At 32.6% G+C, this 12012-nt stretch overlaps 1 protein-coding gene across 2 annotated transcripts in view; it reads left to right on the top strand.

Moving 5' to 3' along the window:
* Positions 1-12012, top strand: part of LOC129229488 (transcription initiation factor TFIID subunit 12-like) — a 34097-nt gene that overhangs the window by 6621 nt on the left and 15464 nt on the right. The window contains exon 3 of one of the 2 annotated variants that reach the window (XM_054863804.1): positions 8743-8901. The exons of the other annotated variant lie outside the window; for it this stretch is intronic. Coding sequence (XP_054719779.1) covers positions 8743-8901 — 159 coding nt within the window. The remainder of the gene's footprint in view (positions 1-8742; positions 8902-12012) is intronic. 2 annotated transcript variants of the gene reach the window in all.

Consider the following 12012-nt stretch of genomic DNA (forward strand, 5'->3'; position numbering starts at 1 on the left):
CATTAGTTTGCAGTGAAAGAAAACATCCAATTCTGCTTTGTTTTTGGAAACTTAGGCATTTAAGCATCGTGTCTACTTCCATCTTATAAATGACCAAAAATGGCGACTACGTTTCATTTGTAGCTGAAAAGACTTTTCGATTAAAAAACGATTTTCCTAATTGACCCTACCATTTGCAGGTTTGTGCTTTAGATGCAGGAAAATTTTCTTCTCCCGTTAAATTTGTGGATAATTCCTGTTCACCCTAGGAATTTTTTTCTTTGGAACTATTGAGGGGCAAAAATGGCGTCCGCGGTCCTTTTTTATTTTATTGCCGGCGTCATTTTACCTCAAAACTTTTTTTTTTCAGGAAACATCGATAAAAACGAAGATTAGAACTCAAGGTGCAAAATTCCCTGGGAAAAAATTGGAAAAAAAATTTGAGGTGGGGGGGATTTGAAATTTCCCTCACATATTTAACTATGTCGTTTTCCATGACAATTCCAGGTTTTCCGGAACGTACGAACCCCGTTAAATAACCGTATTTTCCTGTGTATTATCCGCGGGCGGCCTATAATCTGCAGGTTCTAAAATGGGCCTGAAGAAAAAAAAAGTTTCTTATAATCGGAGGCGGTGTATAATATGATGTAAAAAAATAAAGTTTCAATTTAATATACCATATACCATTTGAGCAACTAAACTAAAAACGTAAAAAGGTAATTACTTTGAAGAAATAATCAAAATTAATCTGAAATATAATCTAAAATACAATGATTTTGAAATCATGATTATAGTACGCTAATTACTTGTAAAACAGAGTCAAGATAAAGGAGCAAACGCTCTAATCTTGTGCAAATGGCTTCCTAATTCACTGTATTTTTGCTTTTTTTACATGGCCTAAATCGCGTAAGAGGAGCATTCAGGCATCGTAAAATAACCAACATACAGGCGGGCAGTGAGAAAGAACATGCAAGCTTTGTAAAATAAACAACATCCAGTCGGAGTACGGTCTCTATCGGTGAATCCTTATAGTACTGAAGCATTAAAATTCTTTTCTTGGGATCTAAATTAAAAAAAAACCCCCAAAAAAGTTGGCGACTGTAGAAATTTTTTGGGGTCGCCAATGTTGAAAACTGAGTCGCCACGTGGTGAGTGGCGACCGTAAATCTTGACCTTTAGCATCCGGTAGCAGAAATTGCGAGATTTTCATCAGATTTTTCAGTGACCTGCAGATAATCTTACAATGTGCTGAAAATCATTTTTGATTTTTTAAAGTATTTTTCTTGAGAAATGAAAAATTTAAAATTTAAAATTTCACCCTTTGGACACAAAAGTGCTAAAAAATTTTCTACTAAAGTGTAGTCTTCTGAGGATTTTTTTTTTTTTTTTGAGCAATCACAATTGCTTATTGTTCTCATTTGACTGTTTTGATGTTCCTATGATTCTATTTTCCCACCACCACCCTCTGCCAGCACCACCGTCGGGTCGACCGACCTCACGATGGTGCTCTTCTTGAGAAAACAGTCTCCAGGTTGCGTCCATATCCTACACACACACGCATACACACACATACACACACTCATGCCTGTGCACAGACACAAACACACACACATACACAAACTCATGCCTGCACACAGACACAAACACATATGCCTACATACACGCACACGAACGCCTACACAAACGCACATACACGCACAGCACTGCATACACAAGACGCACACACATGCATACATACACACACGCACCCACACACATGCGCCTACTCAAACACACACGCACATTCATACACACACACACACACTCGTGATTGCAAAAAACATAATTTAAATTCAAGATGCCAAAAATTCAAATTAATATAATTTTTTTAATTTTATACAATAATCAACCTTGCACATAGGGACGGCGCAGCCCTGCATGGCCCCAGAAAATACTTTCATTTTCCCAATAGTTTATTTAATTATTTTTTGCAACAAGTTCAGAAATTCATATCTTAATTTTTGGCATAGTCACCATGTTTGGCTATTTCCAAGTTGTTGGTACACAAGACTTTTTAAGTGCCAATATGTTTTCACAAACAGAACTGGATGTTTATTCAATGCAAACTACTAGAAATTATGCAAAAAGTGGCATTTTTTTTTGGATAATTCTTAATTACTACCTTTAAAAATGCAAAATTTTATCTTTGGAATATTGTCTTATCTTCATTGCTTTAGAAGCTAATGTGCTAAAAACGGACTATTTCATCTAAAATGTATTTTTTTTTAAAGAATTTTGAATTCATTACTACTTTTTATGTAGCATTCAAAAATCTATTTAATAATTATGAATTTTTGGCGTAGATACCATGTTTGTTCATTCGCGAGATAGAAATATGTGAGACTATTTCTTGCCTAAGTTTTCAAAAACCTGGATGTTTACCTCAACACAAGCTATTGAAAACATCATAAAATGTTCAATAAACCATGTTTCTTTTTTAAAATTATTTTCATTAAAAATGTGAAATATTATCTGCACAATTATATTAGATCCTCATTGCTTTGGAGGCTTTGCTATAAACTAAAACTTTTATCTTTAATGTACTTTCTTGTCAACTTCTCATTTACAAATAATTCTTTTTCATTTTTTCGAAAAGAAATTCAAAAACCTATTTTAACTTAAATTTTCCATACTTAAATAAATGTGTATTGAATACTTGTTTTTCATAATTTGCATAGTCCTATTTATTTTTATGGAAGTAGTGAAAACTGTCCCCCCCCCTCCCCTTAATGCTTTAGAACTTGGTGATAGTAGTGGCCACTAAGTTTTCGGGTCTAAAATTTCGGAGTCTTGACCTTTACTAGAGACTTTTCCAGAAAACTTAAAATAAAACTAATAATAATGCTGCAGATTATTTGCAACTGCTCAAAATAATTTTGCAGACTGGCAAGAAAGTTTCTGCTACTGTGTCTGTGCACCTGAAAATTCATAAATTTTGACACTGATTTGAATTTCGACCATGAAAGCGGTCATAGAAAGAGGTCATGACCTTTGGCAAAAAAATTATGAAGAGTGACAATTGAACATAGATTTCATGTTCTAGAACATACATACCTACCAAATTTTACGGATTAAGTGTCTTATGCGTTCCCAGAGGCGTATGCACGGGGGTCACCAGGAGTATCGCAGTATCCCCATCAGCTCAAAAAAAAAAAAAAGCCAACAGGATTAAAGCACCATAATGTTAGGCTGTAATGTGGTTCTGTGCAGGCTGCTAAAATGAGACTCAGCTCTTGTACACGCATTTCATTTATGTTATGATAGTCTCAAAGAATCATTAAAGTAATTAACTTAAAACTCATGATTTTTTTTGGAAATAATCTTGGCAAATTACGTCCTTTTTTCCTGTTGCACACCTTTGGCTAGAGCCACTTCAGAATCACTGAATGCTCGTATCTCAAACAAATAAAAATATCACAGGGTGGCGACAAATCAGGGAGGTCAGGGAAAAGTCAGGGAACTTTATTAATGAGGGAAAAGTCAGGGAAATATCAGGGAATTTTGAAAAAATAACAAAAAATCAGGGAAAATTGATTTTATGAAGAAAAAAAAATTTTTTTTTTTTGCTTTACAAAATTAAGTACTCTAATTCCCTACGCATTTTCCGCTAATTATCTGTTCGAAAAAAAAAAGTAAAATGAATGAGGTGCGATATTTGTGCATCTTTTTTCTTCAACGTCAAAGTATTGAATCTTACTTATTAACCACAGGATGAACTTCCTAAGATTGCTTCTGTGTATGTTAGGGTGTTTATTTCACCTAGCTTGAAATTTCCTTTTAAGCTTTCAATGCTGCGTAAAATAAACAACCATACAGGCAAAGAGGAAGCCTTCATTAATGCCTTAGCTCCTTTGCCGTTATTTCATTGTCTCAACGTAATTAGCGTACTATAATCATGATTTCAAGAAGAAATCTTTGGTTTTTGTTTAATACTATAAAAGCTTAAAAGTTATTACTTCTTCGTGTTTTTAATTTAATTGCTAAAATTGAACTTTCAATAAAAAAAAACTTTGTTTTTTGTCGTCATACTATTTGTTGTCACCGCAGATTATAAAGGTTTTCTTTTCTTCAGACTTAAGTGATTCTTTAATTTTATAACCAAGTTGTATTCTTCTTTTATATATTTTGAAATTAACTAATTGCTTTTTTTTTCTTGCATTTCAAAGTTGTTTGTCACGAAAGCAATCTAAGATTTTTTTGTTACATACTGAAATCATTTGAAATAGAGTTAACTTGTGTACTTAAGTAAATATCTTTATTTTTTTATTGTTAAAATGCTGTATTCATTCATTAAAACCTATGTTCTTGATTAGAGAAAAGCTCCCTATAAATGGATGTCAAATTGTTTCATCTGTTTTGCATAAATATGTCAATTAGTTATCTAAGAGTAACTACATTACTTCTATTCTTTCACTATTACTTGTTATTCTTGCAGCAATTATTATATTGTTTGAAAACTCAGTTGAAAATAATTTCAATTACTTTTTTGTTATTTGATAAATACACATAAGTTTTTATGAGTAATTTTAATAGTTTCTTAAAATTCTTATACTAAGTGGTCTCTGGTTAAAGTAAAGTTTTTTTTATAATTTTCTATAATCTTTCCATGTAGAAAAATTGAATATACTGTTTTGTAGGGGGTTTTCCCCCCCCCCCAAAAATTGACTTGATATGTTTTTTTTAAACCATTTTATTAAAAAAGTAGCATTTTTTAAAAATATATCTTTAGTTCAACAACTTTATACAACTTAAAACGTTTAAAATAATTCATTTTATACAAACATACAATGGATTTCAAATAGAGCAAAGAAAGAAAACCATTATCATTGGTAACGTAAATCAGGGAAAATTGGTGAACTAAATCAGGGAAATCAGGAAAAAGTCAGGGAACTTTTTTTCACAATTCCTGTCGCCATCCTGTATCAGGCTGGAAACTGAAATATTCATTATTTAAAACCAAAGCACTCAAACGGTTTTAGAAAGAAAAAAACTGTTAGGGAAAAGCTTTCTACAATATTTTTATCAATAATTAAAACAAAAAAAAGACAGGAAAGGAATGGTAGTCCCTGAAACTTATTATCCCTTCATTTTATGTTACCAAAGGTAGCTTAAAAGAGCGTTTTTGAAACTTTGATTTTGAAAGAATTTCGGGGGGGAGTTCCCAAGCAAGCCCCATCCTTTTCACTATCTTTTTGAGAGATGACTTACAATTGCATACTTAGGACATTGATTGCAAAAAGTGTCAAAGAAAGTGCTCCCTCAAATCCCTCAGAAACTCTCAACCTGAATCTGCGAGAAACACACCCTATTCATCATTTAGGATTGTCTTGTTTTAGGACTTCAATTTATAAAATTTTCCAGGGACCCCCAAACCATTTCTCAACTTAATATCATCAAAGATCTAAAATTGCTATTTTAGAGCATCAATTTTGAAAATTTTGATATTGTCAAAGATCATCTATATTTGCAGTTCTGGAATTTCAATCTCGGGGAAAATTCCGAGGGAAACCGTAAAAGAAACCGGTATGAGGAAAAATACCATGGACTTTTCCGCCTACTAGCATTACCGAAAATCCCCTAAAAACCTCGTTTTAAAAGCTAATTTGAAATGTTTCCAGGAGAGTGTTCTTCTCTCGCCAATACCGTTGAAGAGTGTCTTAAACTTTGTTTTAAGTTCTTTGATCAATTTTGAAAACTTTCTGTGGGAGCGAGTCCGAATCTCTCTTCCCCACACTACCTAAAATTGTCTAAAATTGCATTGTTACATCTACAATTTCTGGAGGAGAGCCCCTTAACCACTAATTCTCAACATAATCAGAAATAACAACTGCGTTTTAAAAGTTTAAATTTCGAAAAAAATGGACAGGGGAAGCGCCCCTAAACCTTTCCCCCCTAACATTACCAAAGAGAGTCTAAAATGCATTTTTAAAACTAAAGTGTTGAAAAATTCGGGAGAATCCCCCCCCCTGAACCCAACATTTCTGAGGGAATATTTTGCTTATGATTAGGTTCATATTTCCAATACTCAGATCTAGTTTTGACTCCCTGATTCCATTTTAAACCCTCACCACGGTCCTGCCTCCCCCTTCTGGTGATTATCTTAACCCCCAGGCTCCCTGGTATAGTCAGTAAATAAATTTTTTCTCCGAAAAATCCAATATGAAACACAATAATCTTTCAATCTCTAAAAATATTGAAAAAAAAGTTTTTACTGTAAAATGAATTGCTAAAATAAAAGGATCTTCAAATTTGCATCAATAATAATAGTAGCAAAAATACTTGTCAAAATTTATAGATTTATAAATGTGCCCATGGTAGCAAAATATTAAATGTAAATTAATTATTTCAATTGTATCACTAAAGTGTTACAGTCATTGTTTTTTAGTTATAATTAACAGCAGATGTTGGTTAATTGAATCAGTGGTTAATTGAATCAACCGCTTTAATGAAGCAAATCGTGAGAAACGGAACAGCGTCCAGCTTTATTGAATTAGCGGCTTTAATGAATCAGCTGCATTATGGAAACAAAACTGCTTGAAACAAACGTGACTCATATAAGTGCCCGCCACTGTACTTTATGGATTTTTTATTTTAATATAGATTTAAGCACAAGAAAGCGGTTTAGTTGTTAGGGATAAGATATTAATACTTACCTAAAATGCAGGAAGAAGTATATATTTTCATATTTTCCTTCATTATATTATTCGTTTTTTAATTTCACTGTCCAATACTAACCATCCTGGAGCCACCAAAATCTTAATCATAGAAGTTGAAAATAACACTGAAACATTTTTTTTTTTTTGGAATATTTTGTTAAGAAAAAAAAAACACATTTTTTTTGTATGATTAATATTGCATGTACCTTTACACACAATACATTCAATGTACTCCAAAAAGTCTATAGTTTATTCCTATTCATTTTGAAAGATCTATGAGGCTATAAAAAATGACTGGATTAATGCATTTATTTATGTGAATGAGTTATGTAGTCCAAATGCATTAAATATGAATAATGAGTTATGTTTCAAAACCTATATCCTTGAATTATTCCAGTCACTCTGTTGAAACATTTTTAAAGCTCTTTTCAGAATGACTAATGGTGCTCAGTTGCGCAATGCCATCAAATAATGGTTTTATTTCCTGGTGTTGCAAAATATGTTTCTAGTTGTAAATGGGGTTGATCTAAACTACCATTGGGCAGTGTTTAACCCATCAGTTATGTTTTTGCCTCTCTGTCATCAATACAATCAACCTCTATCATCTGGTGATGTTCTTGTATCAGATTTGTGTGTTGGTTTTAAATGAAGTGTGGCATTTTGGAATCTTAAGGTGTTTTTAGCGAACAATTACAGGCAAGAGATATGTTTAACAATCTGATGAAAGAGGATTTGTTTTGGGCTTTAGCTTTTCGAGATACAAGAATAACAAATGAAGAAAAGCTCTTTGAAGCAAATCTAAAACATGGATTAAAATGGGAAAAGCAAATTTCTAGGACAGAGCGCTATCCAAACAGGACAAGAACAAAATCAAAAACTAAAGTAAATTTTGTTCTTAATCATTCCAAATAAGTAGTGCTTCATTAGTTAAATATTTCTAATAAATAGGTCATTAGTATTATCTGCATTTCAACAAGGTGTTGTGATGAATACAACTTCAATACGATCAAACATGAATCAAGGTATGGTGTGGGATTAAGAGCATTAGAATCTTATAAACTAAATTGAGTGAAAAATTGTTTTCATTTCCATGTTTCAGTTCCATCTTATTTTGCAGTAAATTTCACTGATGCTATACATTCAAAAAGTTAAAAATAAATTGTAATGGTTGGTATTTAGAAAATCGAAGCATTTAGCTACGATTGTTTGTGGAAACAAGTTGTATACAAAAAGCTAAGGAAGCTGCAAAATATTTTACAAAATTTTCCATACTTGTTGAAACTTTTGAGGTTTTGATGGGAATTCAAATTTTGTATCTTTAACCCAACTAGTAAGTTAGACCTTTATTTTTTTTCTTTGAGAAAAGTAATTTTCTGTTTCTCTTGTGTTTTTTTTTTTTTCATCTGTTCTGAGATAAATGATCCATATAGCCTGTTTTTGTTTTGTTACAACAAATGAATTCTTGATAATAGTATCAAAACATGATTTCAATGTATTGTTCTTGAGGGCTGAGTGAAAAAAAAGTAGAATTTTAACTCGGTTGTTTTTGCTTTATTTATTTATTTATTTGTGCTTTCTTTATTGCACATACATTGTTCTTTATTGATGTTAAGTCCTGTTATGCAAAAATCCAAAATATTTTTATGGTACTGTATATATTTCCACTGTTTGAAGAAAGTGTTCTGCATTGCATCAATACAGCTAAGTTTTTAAGGAAGGGACAAATTTTACCTTATTTGTCCTTTATTTTAGCATTTTTGTGGTTTATCTGCGGCCCTTGTGCCACCCAATTCTGCAGATAATAGAGAGTTTACTGTACTTTAATGGTGAGTTTAGATAGGTGGTCTACTTATAGAGGTTTATATATATAATATAGGACTTATTCTGTACCAGAGAAGTGCAGTCAACTTAGCAGGTTTTTCTGTATTTGATTTTCTGAATGTACTACTGCATTTGTGCAATGTGCAAATTAATATTATTTACTTTTTGGAGTTTTTATTAAATTTCTTCTACTAAGTTGTATAAACTTTTATTCAAACATTAATTAATTTTTTTTTTTTTTAAATAGGTGAATACTCAAGCCTCAGGAACAATCACAATACCTGTAGTAAACTCTGTGACTGCAGTTAGTTCTGTTCTCACTCCTATATCTATAAGTACTCATAATTCAATAAGCCCTGCTTTGAAAGTCAGCATAATAAACAGTGATAATTCTCAGGTCCACCAGGTACCTGTTATTTTTTAAAATTTATAATATTAATGTTTATTTTTATAATAATGGCAAAGAATACTGTATACTCTCTGTGACGTGCAATGGAATGACCATGACTATAAAAGCAAAATTGACTTTTCATCAAAGATTAGTACAGTGCACTTGCGCTACAACAGTTTATTTCAATAGAAATGGATAGAGTGCAAGTTTTTTGCTAGTACAGTAAAACTCTTCTGGTGTAGACACTGAGCGACAAACTTTTTTGCCTGAACAGAGGGGTGTCCGCAGGAGAGGGGGTTTTACAATTTTTTTTGTTTATTTTACATTATTTTTTACTCTCAACATGTATATCTTTATTACATAAAATTTAACATCTTCATCACTTTTAAATTTACTAGTTTTTAAAATATCTTAAATAGTTAAAAATTGAGTGTATGTATTTGTGTATGTACCTATGTATGTATCTATATATTTATCTATGTCTGAGTTACTTCTGAATTCCAGTGAACTAACCATTGTACCAGGTATCGACAGCTTCATAATTTTCCCGTTTTTATGTTTGGCTATTTAGCGTAATCCTTTGATAATAATTAGCGAGCTATCAATTAAAAATTATGGTGCTTAGATTTTGACATAAAATCCTTATTTTATGAAGGCTTTCCTACCTTCAAACTACTATTCAGTGCCTCATCTCAACTTTCCATAACAATGCTTTTTATTAAAATTTGTAATGTGAAAAAAATCATTGAGAAGAAAGATCTGTAGCCATTTTTTTTCTCGAATATGCACAAATAAAATTATGGCTTTTGTTCTTATGCTTTTCCTGTAATCAGGGGATTTAAAATTTTTCCTTTTTGGTTATTTTTCCGCAGTCTGCCACAAAATTTCACTGATTTTTCTTTTTTGTTCAAGCCTGATAGTTGACAACGCATCGCTCCTCCCTTGAGGGACCCTGCATTTTCCAAATTGAAGTTCTAAAACTCAAGTGCAAGCTATCTTTGATGACATACATGGGCGGATTTATGGGGGGTCAGAGGGGGGCAATGCCCCCCCAGTTTTGGGAGGACTTTATGTAGTAACAACACATCTTCCAAAAATTAAAAAAAAAATCATTATTTTTTTGTTTTTGAATAGTTTAGAAGAGCATGGGTGGATTTATGGGGAGGGGGGGGGGCAAAGGGGACAATGCCCCCCCCCCCCCCAGTTTTGGAAGGAGTTTATATAGTAACAACTTATCTTCCAAAATCTTATAACAAAAAAAATATCATGATTTTTTCTTTTTTGAATAGGAAATTAAAGTTTATTTTTTCTTTTAAACTTAAAATAGCCGTTTCTTACAAAGTTTGAACAATACTGTACAACTGTATAATCTACTACTCAATTTTGAATCAGAGACTGGAAAGTGCAAATTATTGATAGGTTCTAAAATCCCTGAAAATAATTGGTGCAGTATAGCCTACAAGGGCTTTTGAGCCAAAAACCCAATCTAACCAGCCAAACCTTGAAAATAATTAGACAAGTCTTTGAAACTCCTAAGCAAAGTGTGCTTCAATTTTATTTCTTATCAAGTGTATAAATTAAGAATTGTTCAAATGGGTAGTATGTTACTCTCTTGATACCTATTCTCTAAATCAGTGCACCATTTCTTTTAAAGTATTAACTTGCATCAGAAAGCACTTTTAAAGCGTAAAACTTAAAAAAAAGAGAAATTATTTGCCTATTATTTCCAATTAACCCTTATAAGACCTCAAAATGCAGAATTTTATATCCATCTTTGATAATTTCCTCCGGGGGAGTAACCCCCGGGCCCCCCTAAAACTGGAGATACACTATATCCCACTTAAAAGGGAGCACTGCGTCATTCTCTTAATACCAGCCCCCTCTCTTTTAAGGTCAATTTAAAAAGGACAGCATGATTACACACAGTAATGAAAACAATACATAAAAAAGTAAAGAATGGCCTTACGCATCACAGAAAACAAACAAAAACATGGGAGGGGGGAGGGCAATTAAAAATGTTGCTCCAAAAAAAAAAAAAAAAAAATCCTGCCCCCCCAGGAACTCAGTCCTAAATCCGCCTATGATGACATAAAGGAAATGATTCGGTTTCAGATCTTTCTCCAAGAACGTTTTTGGAATTTGAAGTTTCAAAAGTGCTATTTCAGGCAGTCTTTGGTGATACTAGGAGGACAAGTTTGTGGGCTTTCCTCCCATTATATTTTGCAAAATTTAAGTTTTAATGATGGGATTATGGACATTTAAGGTAGTATTAATGGAAGGAATGGGCTCAGTGACTTTCTTCCAATAATTTTTTAAAATTGAAATTCCAAAAAAAGGAAATTTTAGAATGTTAGGGTTTCAAAACATTGCCCTGGAATTACTACGAAATGGAAGTTCTAATTTGTAATTTCAGAAAACTCTTTCAACAAAAAGGAAAGGAATATGTTTGGGGACTGTCTTCAGGGGTCTGGCCAGAGGATATTTGGGTCCGTTAACGGACCCTTCACAAAAATCCGATCAACCAAAACGGACCTTTCACAAAATCCCGATCAAACAAAACGGACCTTTCACAAAATCCCGATCAAACAAAACGGACCCTTCACAAAATCCCGATCAAACAAAACGGACCCTTCACAAAATTCTGATAAACAAGATCGGATCTGTCACAAATTGTTTATTGAAAGAGCAAATCTGAAAGCAAAATAACGCATATTTCTGTGTATAAACCAATAATTTTTGGAACCTTTTTTTAAGTCAAATTGGAGGGATCAGCTTATACAAAGTCGGCTAATTTTGAAAAAAGAAAAAGAAAAAATCGGCACTCTTGCAATGCTCCTGCAAGAGATAAATAATTGCTACTGCCAAATAAATATAATGGTTGTTTGTTTTATCACAGCTAATTAGCAGCGGTGTTGTTGTAATCTTTTTTGAAAAGGCATTAGCAAGCACTTTTCTCTGCTCATGATTTAATAAACAATAATAATATATATCTGCGAAATGAACTTAGAACTGCAAAGGGATAGTAAGGGTGAGGAAAAAATATGATCGCTTCAGATAGGGTTATCAACTTCAAAACTATCACCACTTAGCGTCTGGCGTTGAACCTTTATAATGACTTGATTAGAA

This window comes from Uloborus diversus, chromosome 9, assembly GCF_026930045.1.
Source record: "Uloborus diversus isolate 005 chromosome 9, Udiv.v.3.1, whole genome shotgun sequence".
Lineage (NCBI taxonomy): Eukaryota > Metazoa > Arthropoda > Arachnida > Araneae > Uloboridae > Uloborus > Uloborus diversus.